General features: G+C 58.5%; 2 protein-coding genes across 9 annotated transcripts; one reads left to right on the plus strand and one right to left on the minus strand.

Annotated features, from left to right (window-relative positions):
• Positions 1 to 1,123: 1,123 nt before the first annotated feature.
• Positions 1,124 to 25,809, minus strand: LPIN3 (lipin 3). 7 transcript variants are annotated; one of them, XM_053199959.1, is made up of 21 exons: positions 25,626 to 25,809; positions 21,927 to 22,079; positions 21,634 to 21,833; positions 20,330 to 20,425; positions 19,043 to 19,308; positions 18,753 to 18,836; positions 18,282 to 18,405; positions 17,781 to 18,123; positions 16,894 to 16,993; positions 16,604 to 16,755; positions 16,102 to 16,195; positions 15,934 to 16,003; positions 14,181 to 14,273; positions 14,062 to 14,105; positions 13,200 to 13,338; positions 12,110 to 12,258; positions 11,843 to 11,929; positions 11,207 to 11,359; positions 10,933 to 11,047; positions 10,744 to 10,847; positions 1,124 to 8,914 (listed from the first exon to the last, which is right to left on the minus strand). In XM_053199959.1, exons 3-21 carry the CDS (start codon positions 21,823 to 21,825, stop codon positions 8,470 to 8,472), a joined length of 2,850 nt encoding a protein of 949 aa, XP_053055934.1. In that variant the 5' UTR covers positions 21,826 to 21,833; positions 21,927 to 22,079; positions 25,626 to 25,809; the 3' UTR covers positions 1,124 to 8,469. The 7 variants fall into 7 exon arrangements, 6 of the variants coding, with proteins under 6 accessions (XP_053055934.1, XP_053055933.1, XP_053055935.1 ...); XM_053199958.1 differs by having other exon boundaries at positions 21,634 to 21,852; positions 25,626 to 25,808; XR_008289100.1 differs by adding an exon at positions 10,297 to 10,568 and having other exon boundaries at positions 8,780 to 8,914; positions 21,634 to 22,079; positions 25,626 to 25,804.
• EMILIN3 (elastin microfibril interfacer 3) lies at positions 3,286 to 9,556 on the plus strand. Of its 2 annotated transcripts, XM_027070110.2 has the most exons (4): positions 3,286 to 3,532; positions 4,825 to 4,947; positions 6,108 to 6,331; positions 6,603 to 9,556. In XM_027070110.2, the coding sequence occupies exons 1-4, from the start codon at positions 3,369 to 3,371 to the stop codon at positions 8,354 to 8,356; spliced, it is 2,265 nt and encodes a 754-aa protein (XP_026925911.2). In that variant the 5' UTR covers positions 3,286 to 3,368; the 3' UTR covers positions 8,357 to 9,556. The 2 variants fall into 2 exon arrangements, with proteins under 2 accessions (XP_026925911.2, XP_053055939.1); XM_053199964.1 differs by lacking the exon at positions 4,825 to 4,947.
• Positions 25,810 to 25,841: the final 32 nt, after the last annotated feature.

The raw sequence follows: 25,841 nt of genomic DNA on the forward strand, positions 1-25,841 counted from the left end.
CAGCGCCACTCCCTGATGGACCCGAAACGCAAGGCTACACTTCTCCCTGCCCAGGGTTATCTTGTCTTCCTGATGGCATCCTCCATTCTTCCTGAAGGGACAGGTGGCACATCTGTCACCAAGGGCTAGTAAAGGTTGGGAACGTATGCTTCTTTCTGTGTGTGTGTGTATGGAAGTGGGGTGTGTGTGTGAGAGAGAGAGACAGAGACAGAATGTGTCTGGGTATGGGCAGGCATGCCCCTGTGAACAGAAATCGTGATCCTGTCTGTGGCCCCTTAGCCTACCTCGATCCAGGTGTAGAGACTCCAGGCTGAGTGGGGGGAGGACACGACTGCCTCCCTCCCCTGCCTCTGGCTTCCCTCAATTTCCTGTCTGGCAGATGCAAAGTGTCCTCATCATCTGTGGGGGAGACCCAGACTCTGGCCGGATCCCACCAAGAACCTGATCTCCTCTGCCGACGTCCTCCTCTCCACCCCAGGATGGGGCCCCAGGGCTGGCTCCCGAATTGTTCCAGTTAAAGAGGGTGTTTGATGTCAGCCACCTGGGAAAAGGGGAAGTGGGGTCCAACTGTTCTTTCAGCCCCTTGTTATGTGGCCTTTTCCAAGTTCAGACAGGGTCCAGCCTCCTCCCTCTGAGTTGTGGGCCCCACATCTGGGCTGGAAAGGGAGTGAGAGGCAGGGCTGGGGCCCCTTAGTAAAGGATCACAGCTTCTGTAGCATGCAGGGGTGGGGGTGGGGGAGTTCTTCCAGAACCACCAGGGCTGTGCTGCCAGGCATCAGAACCCACTCAGGAGCCCAGCTCTGTTCATGTCCCACCCAGATGTCTCTCACTTTCTGAGAAGTGGAAATTCAGTGCTTGCAAGATCAAGAGCATGTTATGGATACCGTGTAACTTGCCCCCAGCAGATGGACATCTCTGTTAAAGAGAATATAATAGCACGTTTGGTGGATTTGGGTCAGAAGATAAAAGGCTGTCTTAAGCATCATTTGCAGGGATCAGAAACCCATTGAAGCTAGCTCAAGTGAGGTGGGTTATGGGAAGCAGACAGGGAAAGCCAGTTACCAAATGGCTCCTCCCACACCTCTCCCTGGGTGAGCACCATAGACTCGACCAACTCTCTTCATTTTTTTTTTAATTTTTAAAATATTCATTTATTTTTGAGAGAGGGAGAGAAACAGTGTGAGCAGGGGAGGGGCAGAGAGCGAGGAAGACACAGAATCGGAAGCAGGCTCCAGGCTCTGAGCTGTCCGCACAGAGCCCAATACAAGGCTTGAACTCACGAACCCTGCGATCATGACCTGAGCCAAAGTTGGACGCCCAACCAACAGAGCTACCCAGGGGCCCCATCAAACTCTCTTCTGGCAAACTCTCTTCCTTAGCTTCCCTGTAAGTCCCACACAGCTATGGCCACAGCATGCCACGGGCTGTCCCTTCACCACCCCTCAGGGGCCCTGGAGTGCACTGAATAGTATTCCCCCAAATTCTTGTCTACCTTGAACCTTAGAATGTGGCCTTGCTTGGAGACAGGGTCTTTGCAGATGTAATTAGTTAAGATGAGGTCATACTGCATTAGACTGGGCCCTAAATTCAGTGACCAGTGTCCTTATAAGAAGAGGAGCGGACACAGAGACACAGAGAAAAAAGGCCCTGTAGAGACACAAGGGAGAAGAACATGTGAAGACAGCAGATGATGCAGTGAGTGATACACCTCCAAGCCCAGGAGTGCCTGGAGCCAGTGAGGCTGGAAGAAGCAGAGAATTCCTCCCTAGAGTCTGGAGGGACTGTGGCCTTGCTACACCTGATTTCACACTTCTAGCCTCCAGGATTGTGGGAGAGTAAATTTCTGTTGTTTCAAGCCACCAAGTTTGTGGCAATTTGTTATGGCAGCCCTAGGAATCAAAGAGACCAGGAAACTCCCGCCTGAAGGCTGGATCCCCCTGCACCTGTGTACCAAAGCCTAGGAGAGGGGACAGTTGGCCCATTTCGGTCAGGTATCTGCTTCCCCCACCAGGGACCCACATACTATGGCTGGGAATGGGCAGGGGGCATACATGTGACTCTCAGAGCTGTCCCCATTCTGCACCCTCATATCATCACTTTAATCAAAAGGCATGGATTCACATCTCAGGTTGCAGGAAGGTCTCTCCCGGGATGCCTCAGAGTTCTATGCCTTCCACACACCTATCAGCTACTTGGGTAAAGACAGAAGGCTGCAGTCACCTGTGTGGATGAGACAGGCAGGAAGAAATGCCACCCTGCTGGATGACAGAAGCAGAATTCAAGAAGCTCTTTGCAGGTTAGAAGGCCATTGAGATGATGGTGAATGAGAATGACAGTAAAGGCCAGTTCTTGGGTTCCAAGGGACCGTTTTACAAGGGGAATAAGGCGGAGCCTGCCTTAACAGCAGCGAGAAGGACCCAAAGGTTTTCTTTGACCGGTTGCGAATAGTAAACCAGTGCCGGGGTCCAGCTGGTTAAGAGCTTTAGTTGCACAAAGAGAAGCAGAGCATCCACTGCTGGACTGGAGAGGCGAGGGGTGTTTGGGTCTCCTTGCACCCCATACCTAAGAGAGAGGAAGCACGGACCCCACCAGGGAACCACAGGAACGACCTGGTCACCCACTGGGCTGCAGGGAGAGGTTAAGATGCCCCAGGTAGGGGCAGCACAGCTATCAGTTGTCCTGGCCACCTGGAGACGGAGACGGTGCAGAGTAGGCACAGCTAGCCAACAGGGACCTTCTGGAACCTATTCCAAGGAGGTGGCGGCGGAGATGTTGCTGGTGCGCCCCCAAACAGGGTCATCTCCGCTCCAGAGCTGAGGCACGCAAGGGTTTTTAAGACCCGTGTGCCCCGCGGGTGGGCGCAGTTCCTGGAGGGAGGGGGCGGCCCGCGCCAGGGCGGGCCCCAGGGGTCAGGCTCTGCTTCCCTGTCCTGCACGCGGGCGACGGTGGTGGACGGGTGCGTTCGGGGGCCTCCCCAGGGCGCGACTGCCCGCGCCCCTGCCACCCCGGGGCTGCTCCCTTCTTAACCTCTCGCTTGCAGGCGGCCCCTCGGGCGTCAGCTCGGAGCCAGGGCGGGGGGCTGGCGGCGGAGAGGGGGCCGGCGGAGGCGAGCGACGCGGCCCCAAGTTTATGCTAATCCGCGCAGAGCCCGCCTCCCGCCTCCCCTCCGCGGCCCCAGCCGCGAGCAGCGCCGGCCACTCGGCGGGACGCAGCCGCTGCGCAGCGCCAGGCGTCCGGGCCAGCGAGCTCCGGGGGCCGCGGGCGGCGGCGTCGGCGGCGGGACCCGGGCGGGCGGGCGAGCGGCGGGGCGGCGGGCGGACGCCGGGCGGGGGCCCCGCGCGGGGCCAGGTGGAGAGCCGCGGGCCGCGATGGGCCGCCGCCTGCCGGTGTGGCTGTGCGCCGTCGCGGCGCTGCTCTCGGGAGCGCAGGCCAAGGGCACCCCGCTCCTCGCGCGGCCCGCGCCGCCCGGTGCCCCCCGCTACAACCTCTACACGACGGGATGGCGCCCGCGGCTGCGCCCGGGGCCGCACAAGTAAGCGCGGGCCGCGGCCGGGCGGGAAGCGGGAGGGATGGGGCCCCGGCGGCGCTCCCACCTGCCCGGACCGCGCGCGGGAGAGGGGGGCTCCGGGCTCCCGAGGCCGAGCCCCTGCCCCGGCGGGCGCCCCCACGCTCCGGGAGGCTGCGGGGCTGGCGAAGAAAAATAAGCCGAGGGGGCCTGGCGCGGCGGCTGGGACCTGGCAGTGCCCGCGGAAACCTTTCCAGCGAAGTAACATTTTCCAGCTGCGCTGTGTGCAAACTCCCGGCGCAAGCGGACCAGGTGGAGGGAGCGGAGGGAGGACGGTGGACGCGAGGCATACGCGGGAATCCCCCACGCCCCCACCCGCGCCGCGCCCCCCTTCTCTCCCCTGCCCCGCCAGATGGGAGATGGAGCCCAGCGCCCTGCAGCCCGCCCCCCTCCGGCGGTTAGCCTGACCCCGGGCACCCCTTGGGAACCCCCAGCGTGTTTGGACCACAGAACTGATGGGGGCGCCTGGGTCCCGGGCCTGTGTTGTGGGCTCCAGAGGCCAATAGCAGTGCACGGGTGGTTGGCTTAGCCAGGCAGCCACTCCCCACCCCTTGTAACCTGTGAGGCTGGCTCCTGCTTCACCCCTGCCTCAGCTTCTGGTCTTCAGTAGCCAGTGGCTTGGGAACTGGCCCCAGTCAGGTGAGTTAGGGGCTCTACCTGGGATGCTGGCTGAATTGTAGTGTAGGAGAGTGCTCAGCCCATAGCTCAGTGGGCCTGGCACATCAGAGCTGGCTTCCTGGAGGAGGCAGTACCAGAAGTGATCAGAGACTGAGAAACCCGGAGCAAAGGCAGGGGCTAGAAACTACGAGGTGGCATGTATTTCCCCAGGAGTCAGGGAAGGAAGGAGGAGAAGTGTGGTCTCAAAGGCACAGAGGCACTAAGTTGAGATCTCAGAAGGATGGAATGCCAAGATAAGGAGTTGAGAGCCAGTGAAGGAGTTGGAGGAGGGTGAGAATACAGCAAGGCTCTTGTTGGGGAATCCAGGTAAGGAGGGCAGAGGCCAGACCACAGGAAAGGCAGCCCCTGGTTCACTACAGTGCTTACCCCAGTGACCAACCCACTGGGAAGTCTGGGATCTGACTGACCAGCAGTGGGTCCAGACCCCAGGCCAGGGCCCTGGCCTCCAGGAACAAAGAACAGAGACAGAAGAGAGATGGGAATCTAGTCCCCTGGGGAGACCTACAGATAGGGAGGGGGGTCTAGGAGCCTCAGTGGGCCTGGCTCAGGCCAGATATTGCAAGGATGCTGTTCCCTTACAGGGCCCTCTGCGCCTACGTGGTGCACAGGAACGTGACCTGTATCCTACAGGAGGGAGCAGACAGCTATGTGAAGGCTGAGTACCGGCAGTGTGGATGGGGGCCCAAGTGCCCCAGGACAGTCATGTGAGTGCACCCCCGTGCCACCCACTCAGGACTGCTGGGCACAAGCCCCAGGCCTTCCTTCCCCCCAGGAGCGGCAGCCAGCTCCACAAGGGGCTGTACCTCCTTGGACTGCAAAGAGCCCACTACCCCAGCTCCCACACGGGCTGGCTAGGGGACGGGGGGCGGGGAGGAGACATAGGCAGGTTCAGGTTAGGGCCCACAGAGGGACCAAGGGAGGATTCCTAAAAGAGACACAGAACTAGGCAAGGAAGAAGCCACAGAGGCAAAGAGGGTTGGAGGTGAACAGAAAAGGCAGAGGCTCACACTGACAATGATTGATGCCAAAGGGGCCCCAGGAAGACCCAGGAAGGGCTGTGGTGACTGTAGAAAAGGAAGGCCAAGGGTGAGGGGATGGAGGCCAGGTTGCCAGGGCCTGGGCCGGACAGGCGGGGTTGTGTGAGGATATGTAGGACGGTGCACAGGTGTGATGCACACAGGTCTATACTTGGAGAGGTTTAAGTGCGTGTCTGAAAACAAACCCACTTGCTCCAGTGTGTCAGTGGGTAGACAGGCACGTGGCTGAGCAGGCGAGGGAGGGGCCCTGGCGAGCCCTGCCCTGCACCCCTGGGCCTTCCCTTCTGTGCTCAGAACCCAAGGTGCCATCCACCAGCCTGGGTGGCCAGAGCTGAGTTCCCAGAACAGGCTACAGAGGAGCAGACAGAACTGAGGGGACAGATGGGAGCCGAGAGCAGCCCCTGCACACTGGGAAGGGCTGTGCACCCCGGCTCCAGGGCAGTACCCATCCCACCCCACCCCACGGGGGAGGGGTTGAGATTGTGCCAGAATTCTTCCAGGTATCGCCAAAGCCAGAGTGGAATTTCTCATGGCAGCATGAGCTCAAGGGGATCCAAAATGGTCTTGGGGACACTGGGGCTAAGTCCCTGCTAGTGTTCTCCCCAAGCAAACAGGATGGGATGGGACTTCACCTGCACCTGCTCCTTAACCCTTCTCTGAAGCCCTGAAAGGCCCGCCTCCACCCCAACTGCCCTGTCACAGAATACACAGAAAAGGGAGGCTTTGATGGTGGTATAGAGGTGGGGAGATAATTAGATCTTATGCCAGGAGGCAGGAGCCTCAGCCCACAGGTACAGGGCAGCGCCCTCTCCCCCTGTCTGGCCCAGGTACCGCACAGTGCTCAGACCCAGATACAAGGTCGGCTACAAGACAGTGACGGACCTCACCTGGCGGTGCTGCCCTGGCCTCACTGGAGAAGGCTGCCCCGAGCACCTCACCGACCATGGGGCCTCCCCAGCCCAGCCAGAGCCTCAGCCCCAGATTCCCTCGGGGCAGCTGGGCCCAGGGTCCCAGCCCCCTTCTTCTAGCAGAGCGGTCCCCAGCCCCTATGGTGAGTCTGCCTGGAGGAGACCCTACCAGGTGATCAGGTTTTTTTGGAGCGGCGGGGAGGGGATTGAGCCAGGTAGGCTGAGCTCTGGCAGGGCTGGGGAGGGTGCATCTCATGCTGGGCTTGAGGGAGAGCTCCCAGAGCCCCTCCCAAAGCTGAGAGAGCTATGCCCAGTGGGAAGGTGCGCTTAGAACAGAAAATCTCTCAGGTGGCCTGGCTACAGGACAAGCTGAGGGAGGCAGGCCAGCGATGCCCCTGGGGTTCTCTCTTCCAGGAAGAAAAGGTCCAGGGCTGTTTGGTGAGCGGCTAGAACGCCTGGAGGGTGATGTCCAGCGCCTGGCACAAGCATATGGTACCCTCAGTGGCCTGGTGGCCAGCCATGAAGACCCCAACAGGATGACCAGTGGTCCCAGGGCTCCTGCCACCCCTGTGGGCTTCAGGATCATCTCTGAGGGGTTTGTGAAGCCCAGAGACAGAGCTGGAGGGCCACTCACACCCCCCCTGGATGAGATCTTGAGCAAGGTGACAGAGGTGAGCAACACGCTCCGGACCAAGGTGCAGCTGCTGGACGAGGTGCATGGGCTGGCCCTGGGTCACGAGGCTCACCTACAGCGGCTGCGGGAGGCCCCTCCGTCTCCACTCACCTCCCTGACGCTTCTGGATGAGTACGTGGACCGACGGCTGCACCGACTCTGGGGGAGCCTACTGGATGGCTTCGAACAGAAGCTGCAAGGTGTCCAGAGTTCCTGCGACCTGCGGGTGCAGGAGGTGCGGCAGCAGTGTGAGGAGGGACAGGCAGCCAGCCAGAGGCTGCACCAGAGCCTGGATGGCCGGGAGCTGGCCCTGCGCCGGGAGCTGTCACAGCTCGGGTCGAGGCTGCAGGGGCTAAGCATGGCCGGAGGGGGCGGCTGCTGCGGCCGGCTGGCTTTGATCAGTGCCCGTGTGGACAACCTCGAGAGGAACCTACAGGCTGTCACTGAGGCCCAGAGGGGCCATGGCCCCCTCACCAGGGATGAGCTGGAGCGGCTCTCTGCTGCCATGCTCGAGGGGGGTGCGGACCGGCTGCTGGAGGGCCTGGAGACCCTCAATGGGACGGAAGGCGGAGCGAGAGGCTGCTGCCTGGGGGGGGAGGAGGGGGGATGGGACGTGGGCAGCTTCAGGACCCTGCTGGAAGAGCGAGTGCAGAGCCTAGAGGAGCGCCTGGTGACGCTGGCTGGGGAGCTGAGCCATGACAGCGACCCACCGGGCAGGTCGGCCCGGCCCCGGGTGCAGACGGAGCTGGCGGTGCTGGAACAGCGGCTGGTTTCACTGGAGTCCTCGTGCACTCCCAGCACCACCTCGGCCATCCTGGACACCCTCACGGCAGAGGTGAAGGCCTGGCAGAGCCGGAGCGAGGCCCTCCTACACCAGGTGGCCAGCCACGCAGCCCTGCTCCGTCAGCTCAACGGCACCGTGGCTGAGGTCCAGGAGCAGCTGGCAGAAGCAACGGGCAGCTCACTCCAAGGCGAGATCACCCTGCTCAAGGTCAATCTGAACTCTGTGAGCAAGTCGCTCACGGGCCTCAGTGACTCCGTCAGCCGGTATTCCGATGCCTTCCTGGAGGCCAACTCCTCCCTGGACGAGCGAGAGCGCAAGGTGGAGGCTGAGGTGCACGCCATCCAGGAACAGGTCAGCAGCCAGGGCTCTCGGCTTCAGGCCGGCCACAGGCAGGTCCTGAGCCTGCGGGGGGAGCTGGAGCGACTCAAGGCCGGCGTGGCCGATGTGGCGGGCGGGCTGAGCCGCTGCCAGCACACAGCCCAGGACCTGCGGCACGTGCTGGGCCGCTTCGACCAGAGGGTGGCGCAGGTGGAGGGTGCCTGCGGGAGGCTGGGCCTACTGGCTGCCCACAGGGAGGGCCTGTGGGGCTACGTGGACCAGCTGAATCGCACACTGGCTCAGCATGCGCAGGACATCGCCCGCCTCCGGGATGACCTCCTGTACTGCCGGGCCCAGCTGGCCGAGCAGGCGCGGCCCCGGCAAGCTGACTAGGCAGGCCAGACAGGACCCGCCCCTGGACCCCGCTGACCCTGGGAATGTCCCTCCAGAGCCCAGCCTTGCCCAGCAGTGCCTCCCAGCCCCCCCTGGCCAGCATGGATGCCACTTCAGAGGCCACAGAAGGAATAGCCTTGGTCCAGCTCCATATGACTGTCCCAGCCACCAAAATCCACACTCAGTGCTGTACCAACTGGACAATTCAACATCGTGGTCAAGGCAAGGACATCATGCCTGAAGGCCAGGGTGGACCTAATTGACCTCACAATCCAGTCTGCAAATTGTCCCTCTTCAGACACACCAGGGTCAGCACCTGTACAAAGACCCGCAGGTCTGGTCACAGACAGTGACCTGTCCACATCTCCCTTTGTCCCCAGGCCATAGCCCCCAGCCTGTGGGGGCTTCTGGTTCCCTTGTCCCCTTGGCTTCTCTCCCTTGCTGTCTGGGCTCAGTTTCTGCAGGAAGATGGTGCCCACTGGCACTGTCCTCACACCCGGCAGCTTCATGGATATGGTTTCTGAAACCAAGGACCAGAGGTTTCCACCGGCCCTGGTCCTTCAGAGCAGAACAGAAACACAAAGACTCAGTTCTCTTTATTTCTTTTGACCCTCCCCTCAGGTGAGGGCTTAGGCAGCTGTAGATTCCCTGAGAAAAAGGACAGGGTCCAGGCTCTGTTTAGAGACCCCACCCCAATTTATCCTTTTCCTTTTCTTTCCCAAAAATGCTTCAGGGCCTCTGGTCCCCACACCCTCCCCTCCTTTCCATATGGGAGAATATCCTGCCCACCCCCCACCCGCCCAGGTTAGAGCCTCTCTTCAGAGAATAGCCCTCATATATGTCATGGCCTGAATGAGGCCAGACTCTGAACAGGAGGCCACAGGAGAGGAAGGCCTCCAAGCCCTGTTTCCAGCATCCCGGCAAAACCCCAGCCTCTGCTGGATGTTCACTAAATGGTGAGAAATTCAGGTACGACACCATCACGGGACAACCTGAAAACACAGTGTTCATCCAGCCTGCAGAGTTCCCAGAGACCCTGATGCCCATCTCTGCTGAGGTTCCTGGCCTCAGTTCCCCCACAGCAGCCCAGGGCTTTCTGTGCTGTGTTGCAGGTCCCTATAGCCCTACCTTCTGGTTTCTTCCTTCCACTGTGGTGCTGTTGGGGGGGTGGGGCAGGCCTGGATTAAAGCTTTTAACCCATCTAAAGGTATTTTCTTCCCCAAGGACAGCAGGCTGGAAGGCTGCACTGCTGGGGAGCCAGCCCCACTTCCTAAAGTTCCTCATCCCCGTACGAGCTTGCTCGGCAGCTCTGTGGGCACTGAGTTGACCAGCAAAGTCTAGGGAGGGTTGGCAGGTCACTGCCATTGGCCCTGGCAGGTTTGGGGGCTGTGTCCTTAGGGGAGGTACTCAGGGGAACAAGGGCAGCAGCTGGGTATGGGCCAGGCCAAGTGGGAGTCACACTCCCTCAGCGCTCGCACTGCCTGGGAATCCTCGTTCCTTGATGTCTGAGCATCCTGGCTTGGGGTGTGCTGAGATACCGGCGTGCCAGGGAGAGTGGTGAGGTCTGGCTCAACAGCTGTGGGAAGGGGCCAGGGTTATGGAGGAATCGGGCTTCAGAGGCTATGATCCATGCTGTGCAGAGGGTACTCAACCCCTCCCCACTGCTGCCGCCAGCCATTTCCGTGCCTACAGGTCTCAAGCCTCCCGGGACCTCCCTCTTCTCCCTGTCCTATCAGGAGTTGGGACAACATACCAGGGTGACAGGGACAGAGATGTCAAGGGCATGGAGAATCCTGTGAGGGCCCGGGTGACAGTCATTTAATTGCTACAGGCCAGGGCTGTGCTGAGGCCTGGAGCAGCTGCCCCCCACCTCCTGCAGCTCAGCTGGCAAAGGCAGGAGACAGGACAGGGAGGAGGGGGGGGTCTCTGTGGCTACTAACCAGCCTTCAGCCCCCTCCTCCCGTTCAGTGGACTGGCCCCGTGGTACCCAGCTTCCAGTGTCCTGATCCCTGGGACACCCACTCCCTGGAACACCTGGCCAGGGAGGAGGGGGCAGCCGGGGCAGGGTCAGGCCAGGTCATCAAAGTCCACAGCAACCAGGGGCTCCCGCCAGTAGCAGAAGTTGCTGTATTCAGGGTGGGCCAGGTCTGTTCTGGGGCCACGGGCCACGGGTGGGAAGAGGAGCTCGACCACCTCGCCGAGCCGTTCGTACCTGTGGGCAGAACAGGGTCAGCGCCGAGAGCCTGAGCTGCCACCAGGCCCCAGCCCCCATCATGTCGGGCAAACATTGCATCCTGCCTGGGAGCCCTGGGTGGAACCGGGGCCTAGGGAGAAGCTAGGGCATGGGGACTTGCGGCATGGGGGTGCATGGCAGGGTTTGGCCTCACGTGGATTTATGGTTCTTCATGAGCTCCTGGATGAGCTCTCCCCGGGGGTTGACTGTGAAGATTCGAGACGTAGGTAGGCCCACCTGCCGGTAGGCGATGACATCCTGTGGGGGACAAAGGAGGGCCCTGTGGGCTGGGAGATAAGATAGGGAGAAGGTGGCCCTGCCCCTGGGGAGGTGACACACTCACATTGGGCCTGTTCCCAAAGGCAGCATAGAAGGGCTGTCCGTGGGGCAGGAACAGCTGCTGGATATCACTCAGGCAGGCGATTTTGAACACCTCTGGTTTCTTCTCAATCACCTCCCTGGGGCAGCCAGGGCCATGAGCAGGAAAGGGAGCCAAGGCAGGGCAGCAATCGGACGATGGCAGGGTCAGGTGCCGCGAGGTCTGACTCAACCGACACCCGAGCCTGCCCCCCCCCCCCCCAAGAGCCTGTGGGCTTGTGTCCTATAGGGGTGGTTACCTGTGGAGGGCGGAGAAGAGGCTGCTGGGAGACAGCAGGAGGGGGCCCTCAGGGAGGCTGCAGCCCCGCTCGCTCACCCACTGCAGGTAGCCCTTGGTGAGGCCTGCCATGCCGATAGCCCGTGCCGAGCAGTACAGGAACTTGTACCCATTTCTGGGGTGGGGGACAGGAGAGGCACAGAGTCGTCAGAGACCAGCCATTCCCTGCCCCACCCTCTTGGCTTCGGCCAGCTCAGCTCAACCCCGGGGCTCTGGCCTTCAGACCCAGAGGCCTTTGCAGGGAGGGGACTTAGGAAGAACGGCTGACAGAGGTGACCTCAGCTGCTGTCCCACATAGGAGGGGCACGGACAGCATCCTGAGGCCCAGGTGGAGTGGGATGAACAAAGGTTTGAGCAAGTCTGTAGGCTTCTCTACAGCACAAAGACCAGCAGTTAGACTCAGACGCCAGGAGACCGGTCTTTCACAGGAGAATGGGAGACCAGCCAGTAGGTTGCCGTGCTCCAGGGACATGCCTGGGGCTTATTCCTTCGTGGGCCCTCCTGGTCCCCAAGCCTGGCTTCCTGGGGCAAAGGCCATAGTGGCCTAAGACATCCTGTCATTCCCTCCCTAGGGCCCTTCCCCAGCCCAGGCACTCACAGGTGGATTTTGTGGTAGAGACTGGTGATGCCCTGGTGTGTCCAGTCTTTCCCTAGCTGGGGCAGAATGTGACCCAGAGCGTCCGACCTAGAGCCACAGAAGAAGGGTCACTCCGAGGCAGCCCCATGTAGCCCTCATGTGCCACAGCCCCCAGTGCCCAGGATGGTGCACTGCAGGTAGAGGGCCTTTCTTGATGTCCCCCTTCCCCCAGCACAGAGGAGGCCAGTCCCAGGCCCTCCCTCTCTCCCCTGGCCAACCAGGCCTCACTTGGTAATGGTCCCGTCGATGTCCGAGATGACCACCTTGTCGTCCCATTTCCACAGGTAGATGGTGGCCCTGCAGCGGCAGGTGCCCTGGTACTGGGTGGTCACACTGAAGACCACATCATTGGCACCTTCTTGCAGGTTCAGGCGCCGCTGGGGGCGGGCAAAGGGAGGAAGCTGTGATGTGCCCCAGCCTGGTGTGTCCCCCTTCCCCACCCCAAACCGTGCCCTGTGAACCCCACAGGCCTCTCATGCTCCTCTTCCTCCCAGCTCAGAGAACCTGCCTGAATTCATCAGAGAAGCCACATGCACACACGTGCACACGGGCAGAGGGTAACCTTGGGCAGTTAGGCGGTACGAGGGTGCTGGTTGGGGTCTGCACCGGCAGGCACGGGAGCCCTAACCTCCCTTCCTGCCCCTTTAGGATGAAGCTCACAGACAAAGCCTGGCCGTGGCTCCCACCCAGGTTTCTCAGGTCGGCCCTAAGGCTGGCATTGCTCCTGGTGGGGAGACACCCCACTCCATAGAAGGGACCTCCTGGGGATCCTCATAGGTACTTGTGACATCCCCCCCAAAGAGAGATCTAGCCCTGTGCTTGGTCCCTAGGGCAGCTCAGCCATAGCCGGTGACCAAGGCTATTGGGCCCTGGCTGACCCCAAGGTGGGTGTCACACAGGGGTACCACACAGATGGTAGCTGCTCTGTACCAGGTTGGCCCTCCTGGGCCCCTCCCTGACAGAGCCACACTCAGGGGCCAGTTACTGAGCTCAAAGGCAGGACTCAGGGGCAGGGACTGCCAAAATCTGAGGGGCTGTCATCAGCCTTCGATTCCTTCAGAGTGGCCTCTAAGAGAGACCCACAACCCACCGCAGGTAGATATTTTAAGATGACGTAGAGAACACTTTTCCAATGAGGGCATCCAGCAAAGACATGGGTTGGCACATGAAGAAGTGAGCCCCCTGACCCTGAAGGTATTCAAGCAGGGGCTCTTAGGGAGGCTGCCAAGAGGATGGATTCTGGGCTTTTAAATTCCTTGGAGCCTAATCATCTCAGCCCCACCCACCCCCACCTGGACACACCAACGCGCACACTCACGATCTGGCTGGAGGAGAGGCGGAGGGACTTCCTGTAGGTAGGAGGGTAGGCTGGAGGCGAGGGTGGCAGGGAGGGGACCTCGAGGATCACAGGGCTCTCTGGGGCATCATCCTCACTACTCGGCACATCAGTCTTCGCCCTGCAGGCAGCCCGGCTCTCAGGCCTCTGTCCTCCGCCAAGGCCCTGCACTCCCAGCAGATGCTTACCCCTTGGCCCAGGCCACAAGGAACCTGGGGCTTATCGCTGCCCCTCCAGAGACCACTCGGGGGATCAGAAACCTCTCCTTCTAGGTGCCACCCATTTGGAGAGGGGTAGCAGAATTAAGGGTGCAGGTCGGCAGTATATGCCCAGAAAGGGGCCAGGGCTCCCGGCCCTTAGTGCATGGCCAAGCTAGCCTTGGAGATGGTCACCTGAAAGACCCAGGTGTGCGTCTTAGAGTTTATTCCCAATCCCACCTGCTTTGGCTTCAGCAGACCAGCCCCTGGTCATCACTCATACCCAAGCTGAGGTGTTGTGGTCACTTGTGAAGAAGGCAAGGTCAGCCAGCCCCTGGCAAAGAGGGGAAGGCCCCACCCCTCCCACCCTTCCTTAAGACAGTAATCCTTGTCTGGGCCAGGAGTCTGGGCACCCGTTCCAGCTCCACCGGTACCCAGCTGTGGAAATTTTGGTGCAGCTCTAGGCCTCAGTTTTCCCATGTGTGAAATGGGGCTATTTCTCAAGAAAAAGAAAGGGTGTAGAAGCGACTGGGTAGTGACAAACAACCATCACTGGCAGAGGGCTGCTGGCGCCACCGCTGCCCCCACAGAGATCGTCCCCAGGCTCAGCTCCAGCTGCAGAGTGCCAGCTAAGAGATCCAACTCACCCCTGCTGCTCCCGGGCTGTGCTTTTCTCTGCCTGGGCACTGCGCTGTGGGAAGAACATACATCTAGTAAACCCCGCCTCCACACTGTGCCGACCACCCCCTTGACCATGATCACTCACCTCCTCGGCCAGGAAGTCCCTGCGTCGCCAGGAAAACCACCACCGTCCACCTTTCCGGGGCATCTTCTCCTTCTCCAGTTTGTCCACAGTGCTCTGTGGGCAGATAAAGGCCATGGCATTTTTTTCCTGCACCACCAAACCTACTTTTCATTGCCCTTGGGGACCCCATGAACCCAGAGTCTAGGGCTGACCCTAGAGCAAGGTGCTGTCAACATCTGGAGGCTGTGGAAGCATCCTCACCTCCATCCTTGGCTTCCAAACAGTGACTCATGTAGCTGAGCACAGGAGACCAAGGGCCATTCCTGCCAATCCCCACTCTACTCCAGCTCTGACCCCCTAGCTCTTGCCCAGGCTTGGCCTGGCCTCCAGATCCTATGGGCCAGTACTGCTACTAGAGTAGCTGAAGGCAGTGCTTTGACGTTTCTCAGGATCTAGTACTCTCTGCATGATGCCACCAAGTGACAGCTGCAAGAACAATCCATAGCCAGTACTCCCCTCAACCTCCAAGACCAACATAGGCAACCCCAAAGGTCAGTGACTCTATCCCATGGATGGCCCCCCTCTCTGTGTTACCACGATTGTCTGGTGGGAGAACATGACCTTGGGAAGATGCTCATTAGATGTGTGCTAGGTAGCCCCAGGGAGAGGCCAGGAGAGCCGGGGCAAAGACCCTCCCAGGAGACTTATCAGCTTCCTACAAACAGAATGGTGAACCCAAGTCAGGAGGACATGACCTGGAGGTGGGTCAGCCAGGGTACACCCTTGAGCTGGAAACAGACTGGGGTTGTCTCCCAGAGGCCTCAGGTGGTGGGTCTGTCTGAGGACAGTGAGGAGAACCAAGCAGGAGAGTGGCCCTCCTCCTTCTCATAGGCTCTGGTCCTAGCTCAGACCCAGAGCCAGCCAAAGGGTGGAGCCGAGTGTCACGAAAGGGAGGCACCTGCTGTCAACATCTGGTTAGTGATGTTCTTGGGCAAGTCTAACTGATCTGGGAACCATGGGCCAGATTAGGGCAGGGCCCTGTACCACTCCCAGTGGCATAGGAGAGGAAGGGGCAGGTCAGAGAGTGGAAGTTCTGGGAGGGACTGAAGAAACTGGGTTCCTTCCCACCTCTGAGCATCGCCACATGCTGTTCCCCTCCCCTCGTCTGCTTACAGATTACTCATCCTTCAGATCTCTACCCAGGAGGCACTCACTGAGCAAACTCCCACTTTAGCCTCTCAAAGCACCCCAGCCTCACTCCCAATACTCACGGTTGAATTTTACATTCATCTGGCTGAGTCTTTGACTACTGTCTTTCTGGGAGGGCATGACTGGCTCTGGCCTGTGCCTGGCACACAGTACGTGCTCAAAAAACACGCAGAGTAGGTGCTCAACAAATGCATGCCAATAAAGCAAGCAAGTGCCCACAGTCCAGCCTGGAGACATTGCCAGGGCAAGGTAAGGAGTGGGCCCTCTGTCTGCCAAGCCTCATCTCTTAGATCTAAAAGCCTCCTGTTGAAGGTTATCATCCCCCTCTGGTTTGCCCTGAGCTCCTTTGGAGTACAGTGTCCCCTTGCCAGGATTCAGCCATGCCAGGAAGCCAGGGAAGGGTGGGGCTCTGTCCACACGTCATGGGGTGAGGCTTCGGGGGACTCAGTATCCCCTCTCAGAGTGGTCTTGTAGCCAGTCAGCCCCAGACCCATCTCTGCCCACTGTCCGTTTCTTGGCCATAACCCTCTACCCTCAGCAGGCCCGCTGGTGCTCTAACCATTACCTTGGGCAAGTTCTTCTGGAAGGCTTGCAGGGAGAGGATCATGGGGGCAGCAACAGCCCAGTTATAATGTCTGGAGAGACAGAAGGAGGAGTCAGGGCTGCAGCAGCCACAGGGTGGTGGCGGGCAGGGGGGCTCTGGGGCTGCCAGGGTCTCAGCCTTGGTACTCACTTCTCATTGATTTTCACCACCAGGTTCGGGTGCTCAAGGAGGCCAGGGTTTTGGACGAGGTCCTCGTAGGAGACTATGTGCTGGTTGAATTTCTCTGGGCACAGAGGCAGAGGGTAAGGAATGAGGCTGACACATTTGAACGGGACCATCAGGCCCCGTTCTACCATCTACACTCTATCATCAGGCCTCCTGCATTTTGGGTGTGATACTTAGCAGGGCTTCTCCCTACCTGTGGTTTTTGTATCTGCTGTGCCCACCCCAGGTATTTGCCATCCTGGATTCACAGGATAAGTCACAGCTTAGCCTTAAGTGTTTGCTTCACAGGGTCTTGGGAACGCCCTGCCCTTGCTGGCCGCATGGGGCTCCACAGGGCAGAGAACAGCAAGGCCTCAGCCTAGCCTCACACCATGGCTGCCCGCTACTCTGGGGGCCTCCCTGCCCTCCCCCGTCCCCTGGGGTCAGTGCCAATCCTTGGAAGGGTTCAGGCCATGGTCAGACATACCCCGGGAGATGTCCCGGCTGTCAGCTAGTCCACCACAGAGGGAAAGCACTATCATGTCCAAAGTGGGTTCTGGCTCCTGTTCAGGGTTGGGGTCCCCCAGAGGCTTCTGGCTGTTGGGTTCACTCCACCTTCTGGGCCCCAGTCCATAGTCACTGGGGGCAAAGAAGCCAATAGTGATGTAAATACAAGGAGGCTGTGAGGAGGGGCCCACCCCTCCAGGCCCTTGCTGGCCAACCCCTGGGCTCACCAGCCCCAATCCCAAGACACCCTGGAACCCAGAATGCAGGCACCTCTGGGGGAAGTAAAGGGCTGCATTCTCAGAATCCAGAGAGGGCAAGTCATCCAGATAGATGTCACTGGGGCCCAGGTGCTGGCTTCTCTTCACGGAGCCTGAGGGCAGAGGGGACACCTATAGACTTGACATGTGCTTAGTAGTGTGAACAATGTGTCTGGTCTCTGAACGCCCTAAAGCAGCGCTGTCTGGTAGGACTTTTGGGGACGATAGAAATGTCTCGCGTCTACAGGTCCAATACGGTAACTGCTAGCCACATCCCTGTATTAGCACACTGAAAATGTGGTGTGACGGAGAAACAGAATTTTAAATGCGATTTAATTGTAATTAAATTTTACAGAGCCATAGATAGCCAGCAACTACTGATCTGGCGGTGAGTCCTAGTGCCTTCCCACACTCGTAGGATAAACCCCAGCTCCTGCGCCAAGGATCCAGCATCTGCTTCTTCCTTCTCCACCCCCGCCTTGCTCAAGACATACCAGCTGCCTCCGTTCCTGGCCGCACAGCCTCCCTCCCACTTCATGGCCTTGACACATGCTCTTTCCTCTGCCTAGAATTCTCTTCCCTTGATCCTTATTTGGCTGGGTCTTTATTGTTGGAGTCTCTGCTCACGCATCACCCACTCAGAGAGGCCTTCCCCGACCACATGACTTAAACAGCCTCTGTCCCAACCAATGATTCTGTCCTGCGTCACCCACGACGTGCTCTTCCTGTTCACACATGCTTTGTCTATCTGCCTCGCTGGGCTGTGAGCCCATGAGCGCTGGTGCCAAGCACAGTGCCTGGCACACAGTAGGTGCTCAAAACATGCTTGAAGTACCAGAGTCCAGCCAGTGGGTAACATGAGGCCAGGAAAAGCCTGGGAGAGGTCCAGCCATTACTCACCTTTCCTGCTAGAGACCCCCTCGGGCTGCCTGGTGGGAAGTGGGCCCTCCAGGGCGGCCCAGCTCCATGATTTCGAGGGAGGAGGGAGGCCTGGATCCCTTCGGCTCTGAGTCTTGGTTTTCTTTCTCTCAGAGGTGGGGAGAGGGGGACCCACCAGAGCAGGAGGCTCCGTGTCAATAGGAGGAAGGTCAGCACCAGCCCCTGTCTGCAGGATTAGGGGCCCCGAAGGGTCCACACCAGCCACAGGAGCAGACGGGGTGCCGGGCTCTCCCTGAAGAGGTGGAGCTGCCCTGACACCACCATCAGCGATCTTCGAGCACTCGGGCCATTCTGCTTTGGCCACCTTCAATCAAACAAATGGGGGCGGGGGGTGTAAACCAGTGCAGGCCCTGCCTCCCACACCCCAAAAGGCCTTGGGGGTCCCAGGTATCAGTCACTCCACTTCTGACCCACAGGGACCGCAGAAAGGCAGGCTCGGGAGGCTGACACGGAGGAACTCACCTTGGGCAGCCTCCCCCAGGCCCACTGTATGTGGGACTCAGCTCGCAGGGGGCTGGGCTCGGGGGTCCGCAGCTCCAGCTCTGAGTCGCTCTTTGGGGATGTCATTAGCACACCCGGCAAGAGGCTGCCAGAAACAAGAACTTAGAGACCCTCGGGCCAGCCTACCGCCCACCGCTGCCCACCCCAGCCTGGGGAAAAAAAAATATTTGTGATACGTATTCATGCCTATGTTTGGATCCAGAATGTATAAATATATGAAAAACTCCTACAAACCAACAATAATGAGGCAGTCTAGTAAAAAAAAAAAAAAAAAATGGGCAAAGACTTGAATAAATGCTTAACAAAGGAGATTCAGAAATGGCTGATGAACACATTCAATGTGTTCTATATCATTCATTAGGAAAATGTAAATGAAAGCCACTCTAAGACCTTGGCCTTGAGTCCCTGCCTGCAGGCCTCCTAGACTCTCACCTGGCCTGGGGGCACCACTCGCCATCAGAGTAGGGGTAGAAGTCTTTGGCTTGCGGTGAGGACTCCCCTTCGGAATCGACACTGCTGAGGGGTCACAAGGAAATAAATGGTCACTGACAAGGACAGGGTACCCACGGAAGGGCATGGGAGCCTGGGTGTCAGGGGTTTGGGGAGGTAAAGCCCAGAGAAATCAAGGCCCTTGCCCAGGGTCACACAGCATCAGCAAAGGAAAAGGTGCCTGAACCCTGGTTGGTATCCCCACACCCTTGGCCACCCTGGTCCCCACACACCCTGGGGGCTCCAGCCTTGGCTTTTCCAGTAGAGACAGTTCACTCTCAGCGCCTGTCTCCAGCTCCTCAGAACTGGAATTGGCTGCCACCGTGTCCTCCTTCCGCCTGGGTTTCCTTCTGCGACGCCTCTTCTTCCGCCCCGTGGAGGCCACCCCCTCAGTGATGGCTTCAGGCTCACTGTCTGTGCTCAGCTGGGAGTCTGAGGGGAACCCAGACAGGCCCCCACAAGGGATGGGTGATGTGCATAGGCGGGGAGGCACATGTTCCTGTGGAGCAGACCAGGGGCTATAGCCTGGGGGGCCACCCTCACCACTCAATCATTCTGAGCCCTGCCTGAGTCCCAAGGCCCTGGAGTGGGCTCCTTTGGGGTCAGGAAAACAGGCATGGAGGCTGGCCAGAGGTAGCAGCAGCAAGGCCTTGCAAACACCACTGGCATCCGAGCTCCCTGACAGAGACAGAGAACAGCCCCAATCCCAGGGGTTGCATGTACCCCAGGAAGTTCATGGCGGGCCAGGTGCTACATGAACCACACTGTCTAGCTAGAAACCTGGACACTGGCTACTCATTCTCTGACCACACCTGCTTTTCCTTTAAGACTCAGCCAGGCATCACCTCCTCCAGGAAGTTTACCCTGACTACCCCCAGCCCCTGTTCCAACTCCCTTCATTATAATGACTATGTAGTTCCATCATCTGTTGTTTATACATCTGTCTCCTAGGCTAGTCTGGGAAGCTTCTTTGGAGACAGGGATCACCCCTCATCCGAGTCACTGCACAGTGTCCGGCATAGAGTAGGGGCTCAGTTGAAGTTTGTGAAGCTCAAACTGTTTAAACACCTCCGCTGGCTTGTGTTGGGCTCTGTCCCCCTTCTGCAAACACGCCTCTGCTCAGCTCTCACCCCCACACTTCTATGTTCTAACTGCATCGAGCCAGCACCAGATCCAGAACCACGCATCTCATGCTCACCAGCCCCCAGCCAGTTCCTCAGCACTCCCTTCCTTTCCAAGCTTCCCTGGGAAGCCCTCCTTTCCACCCTCCAGGGGCCCAGCTCAGGCGTCCTCTTCTGAGAAACCTCCCTCAACTTTCCCCGGGAAGGAAATCAACCCTTGCTGCCCCCCTCCCAATTCTACCCAGGCTCCAACAGCATGCCTCGAGTGCCAGCCCTAACCAGTCCCCCTGCATCAGGCTCTTGCTGCTGGGGTATTCCCAGGGGTGGGGTCGGTGACCGGTCCCAAGCGCCCAGCCAGAGGGGGCACTAGTGAAGGTGCAGGTGCCACGAGGCGCTTACATCATCGCTCTCCAGCTCCTGGACAAAGAAGGCCTCCCCGCTGTCTCCCAGCTTCATGTGCAAGTCCACGGGCTCCCCGTTGATCTCAATGTCTACCTGTAACGAGGCATGATAGCACACAGTCCCCACCATTGTCCCTTACCCCCACCTTCTAGTCTACTGTCCTGCCTGCCTCCATGGAGCACTGCACTCGCTGGAACTTCAGCCCCACCCCACCCCAGACCCTGGCTGCTCCCCACCCTGAGGGTCTCGCTCAAGTTCCCCTTCTCAGAGAGGCTGTGCTGAACTCTCCATGCCCCTCCCCCACCATTTCCCCGTTCTCTGGGCTTTGTTGCACATATAACCGTCTCAGTATTCTTGTGTCTGCCGTGGTTTCTAACTCTTCTCTCTGCCACACCCCATTAGAACAAGTCATGACCCATCCTGTCGCTGCTGCTGCTGTTTCCCCAACCCCCAGGATAGTGCCAGAGCACTTGCTGACTACATACACGTACCATAGTCCGAATGACCATTTTCTAAGCGCTGAATGGAGAGTTTTATCGGGACTCTCCCATTTAACCTTCCAGCAACCCTGTGCAGTAGCTCCTATCACTACCCCTACATTATAGATGAGGAAACTGAGGCTCGGGGGTGTTAAGTAATATACTGGGAAGTGGCCGAGGGAGGCTGTCTGTGAGCCAGGAAGGCTGAGTCCACAACCCAAGCTCTTAACCACCTCGCTACCTACTGTCCCCTACAAGCTTACACTTTTCTGTTAGGATTCTGGCAAGTCCCCAGTGGCTCCAATGCAAAAGGGATTTGGACCCACCAAACCTCTTTTCATACTCCCGACCTCAGTGCTAACTAAAAATCTGTCATGTTCGCCGGGGCCCAGAGAAGACAGCACAGCTTTTCTAAGAGAGAGAAGCTAACCTTTGAGTGCCACCCTCGACAGTGTCATCAGCTCCTATGTCATGCTCCAAAATCACCCCTCCAGCACCAGGTAGAGCAGAGTGTGTTCATTTGCACGGGTGAAAAGACTTACCAAGAAAACCCACGTAAGTTCTCAGTGAGCTAGAGCCAGGTGTGATGGCCCCAGTACCAGGGACTGCCCCGCTGTGCTGCCTCCACAGGAAAACGGGAACCCTCTTGGACCCAAATCCCCAGACTGACCCAAAACTTTCAAAGAAAATGCGAAAGAACGGAAGCTTGTCCCGTGGACAGATCCCCACCTGAGGGAGGCCTCGGTCCTCTCCTGGGGCCGCAGTGGCTGTCCTGGCTTTAAGAGCCCACCCTACAGTGGCCCCTGGCCGGCCAGCACTCACCACCTTCTCTCGCGACCGCAGGACACCCAGCTTGCCGAAACGCACGTGGAAGGGCGAACATCGGAAGGAGCCGTCCACCTGCTTCACCACCAGCACATCGATGCCACCACTCAGTGTGGCCGGGTTCAGGCCCCGGTATATCTCCTTCACTGTCCCAAACACCGTCTCTGCCAGCTGCCCCACGTAGTTCATGGCTGGTGCTGGCAAAGGGAGGGGGTGCTGGGGCAAAGGTCAGGTCCACCTCCCTCTGCAGGGAGTCTCTGTAGCCTGACCCCCCAGGTCCCCAGACTTACAGTGCGTTGCCCTCGGAGTGCCTTTGCAGATGGGCAAGAGTTGTGGGACGGGAGGTATGTCTGTAAGTGTGGGCTCTAGTCTTGGCTTGCCCACCACCTGCTTGTGAGACCCTTGGGCAGCTGCCTTCCTTCTCCAAGTGCCAATCTCCACATCTGTCAAATGAGAGCACCAGGTAAGGCGATCTGGGGAGGCTTGCGTCTCGAAATGCCATGAGTAATGATAATGACCATGGTTTTCAGTGGTAGGGCTCATTTCAACTTCACAACAACCTGCGAGGCTGGCCAAGCGGGTGTCATTACTGCTGTTTACAGACAAGCCACCTGAGGCTCAGAGGTGGAGTGATTTGCCCAGGACCTCACAACTAGTAAGGAGAGGAGCCAGGACTCAAACCCAGGCCTGTTTGGCTGCAGAACCCTCAGTGTGAACCACTGGGTTGGCCCAACTGTGGGAATAGGGGGAGGCAGCCTCATGATATATCAGGCCCAGGGCCCTGCTGGGTAATGGGTGACAGCCCTAAAGACTGATATCTTCCCAGGAAGTAAGGAGGAGAGAGTCTTTGTTCTTCCATCTGGAAAATGGGTTCATCTGTCTTGCTGCCTCCTGGTCTTAGGAGTTGGAAGGGACCTTGCTGGGCCATCAGGGCTGACTTGTGGAGAACCAGAGGTAGGGTGCAGCAGGCACCTAAGGCTCTGCCCAGCTCTATTCCTGGGGTCAGAGGCTTGAAGGAGGGCATCCCCTATAGCTGGGGGTAGAGTAAGCTCTTGGTTTATGGCCTCAAATACCAAACTCCTTCCCAGTTTCCCTGGAACGGGTCCACAGTCTGATCCCAGTGTCTCTAGGCCATGGGTATCAAGCCTGACCCCCATTTCTGAGACCCTCATTCAGCTGGTCAGGCCCTGAGACCCACATTCAGGCCTTGGGCTCATCCCTGAACCCATCAAAGCTGCCCCTCCTTCCCCCAGCCAGACCGGTCCCTCCAGCTTTCCCACACCAGGCAGAGCTGGGTAAGCCAGAAGCAGAAGGCTGTGGCAGCCGTGGAGAAGAGCCAGGGCCATAATGAGAGTTGCTTCCACGCTGGCATGGTGCCCGCCCTGCCAGCATCAGCTCATTGCCCCTTCCCTGCTGGCCAGGTCAGTGGCCTAGTGCCCTTCTGGCTGCCAGGATCCAGGCCATCCCACCTCCACAGGGCACTCCCATCTCTCAGACCCTGCATCAGAACCCCTGGCGGATGACCCGCCATGCAAGACCACTCCTCAAAGAAGTTAAGTGACTTATCCAAACTCTATTCAGCTAACAGCCCATAGATGGGGGGAAGGGAGTAATGATTTGTGTCCTGGTTTCCTGACTCCATACCATGGTTCCTTCCACTCCACAGTCCTCAAACCACAGCCACAGCTGTCTGCAGGGGGTGCAGCCCCGCCCCAGCCCACCTCTGCACAACCCTGCAATGCCTTGCCACTCAAAATGTGGCTCATGGCCCAACAGCGTCAGCATCACCTGGGGGGCGGGGTGCTTGTTAGAAACGCAGAGCTTCACAAACATAAGATACAATTAGAATTGCTAAAATGAAAACCTGGGATAAAATGAAGATTTTTGATTCCAAAAATGGCACTCAAATTTAATAAATATTTTATATGCAAAGCACCTACTATGTGCTAGGTGAAAATTCCCACTTTGGTTCCTCCCTACCACATCAAATTCTGTGAATAAAAGGTCTAGGAAGACAGACAAGGACAGACATGTGATGGGCAGGGCTTTAGGCCACTGTGCCCAAGAAAAGCAGAGAGGACTTCAGAAGTTTCCAGGAACAAGGCAGCAAGCATGGGAAAGGCAGACTAGGAGTGGGGGCAAAGGTCTGCCCAGGTGGAGGCTCAGGCCTGAGCTATCTGTCCTGCTAGGGGCAAAGGAGCTGGGCTGGAGAAATAATGACAGGTCCAGCTTACCTATCACAGAGTTTCTCAACTTCAGCACGACTGCCATTAGAGGCTGAATAATTCTTTGCTTTGGGGGGATTGTAGGATGTTTAGCAACACTCCTGGTCTCTACCCACAGATACTAGTATCACCCCACCTCCAGTTGTGACAACCGAATTTTCTCCAAACATTGTCACACGTCCTCTGGGGAACAGAATTGCCCCTGGTAGAGAGCCACTGATGTAGGAGAAAGAGCTTAACAGCAGAGATGGCACCCAAGGGGCACTGGGTTCTACTCTGATCCTGCCACAGGGTATCCTCACGCAAGTGACTTGCTAGCCTGTTTCCCCTTTATGAAACAAGGCCTCAATTTTTCAAACCGTTCTCAGCCAACAATTCATTCCTCCCACTGTCCACCCCCCCCCACACAGATGCCCCCCGCATTTGTCTGCTCAGCATTTGGGGGGACTCCTGTGAGCCAAGCCCTACACCCATCTCTGAAGGCATCTCCGTTCCCCCAGGACCCAGCTCTGCCTCCTTGGTCTTCTCCATAGGAAGAGCTCTGCTCAGCTCCCTTATACCTCCCTTCACCCCAAACTAGTATGTCTATAATCAAACACTTCACTTCCCCCCGGGGACCCAGGCCAGCTGAATTCCTCTCAGGACTTATGCGAGTCCCTTCCTCCCGAGCCCTCTGAATTCTATTCCCCAATCTCCTGCTCCTCCTGCTGTCCTTGGTCAAGGCTTTACTACCAGATGCCCAGATCCTGGGTGGCAACAGGACATTGTGGGTAAGGTACCAGACTGTTTGGGTTCTAATTCTCTCCCTGACATTTACTAGCTGCGACCTTAGACAAATCACTTCACTTCTCCGAGCTTTGGTTTCAGCCTCTGAAATGGGCATAAGGGATGTGTGAGTAATTAATGAGATAATTCAGGTAAAGCACTAGCATGCAATAAATGCCCATATGTGTCACCTATCAACAGTAGTATCTTTTCTGGCATCATGACAGCCCCAGTCACCAGGCTGGTCCTTAGGGCACACTACAGGTCAGACTCCAATGCCCTGCCCTGCCCTGCCCATCCTTGAGAGGTTAGACTTCTTTACATAGCATTCAAGGCCCTGCATGTTGGTGGCCCACCAATTGCAAAGTGAGCAGGTGGGCTCTGGGCAGGCTTCGCAGGATGCCCAAACTTCAGAGTCCACTCTGGGAACACCCACAGGCCTCCTAGGCCAGCACACAACTCCACCACAGGGAAGCCAGAACGAACTGCCCTGGGGCTGAGCTCTCGGCCTTTCTAGACTCCCAGATTTGGGAAGGGTTGGGAGACAGCTCTTCACCCAGGACCAGAAGAAGCAGAAGGATAAGTGTTCCTATAGTCCTAGAAGGGAGAAAGCTGCACCCCTGGATCCCCAACAGCCTTCACAGCTACGCCAGCTGACTCGCCCAGTCTGCAGGCACGGGACACTCAGTACCAGAGAGGGTGGGCGATCTCCCCAAGGTCACACAGTCAGGCTGGGGTGGAGCTGCGCCAGCCTCCTCTGAGAGGTTTTGGCATCTTATCTCCTGATCCCACATTCTGGATGTCCGGGCTCCCGCAACGGCTGGGCCAGGGAGACAGACGAAGTGAGAGCGGCTCCTCCACGCCTGAGCTACCCTCTGAAGACTGGAGATGGACTCAGGCCCGCGGACAGGAAGGAACGAGGGTCAGATGGCACGACAGAAGGGCGGGGCAGGGCAAGGGTGGGGGGGTACTTCTTCTCAGGCCGGGGTCAGGCCCTACCTGGGGAGCTGCCCACTGGACCTCCGGGACCCCGAACCGCAGTCTCTGCCCGAGTGCACAGGGTAAGTGTCTTCGGCCCCGCACTCAGTTGGAGCTTCCGTCTCCTCTAGGACCGGGTGAGATCCCGGCTCCGCCCCTTCCACGAGCCTAGGCCAGTGTCTGCAGGCCCCAGTCCGTCCAGGCTCCACCCCACAAAAAGACCCCGCCTCCGCCCAG

The sequence above is a fragment of the Acinonyx jubatus genome, chromosome A3 (assembly GCF_027475565.1).
Source record: "Acinonyx jubatus isolate Ajub_Pintada_27869175 chromosome A3, VMU_Ajub_asm_v1.0, whole genome shotgun sequence".
Lineage (NCBI taxonomy): Eukaryota > Metazoa > Chordata > Mammalia > Carnivora > Felidae > Acinonyx > Acinonyx jubatus.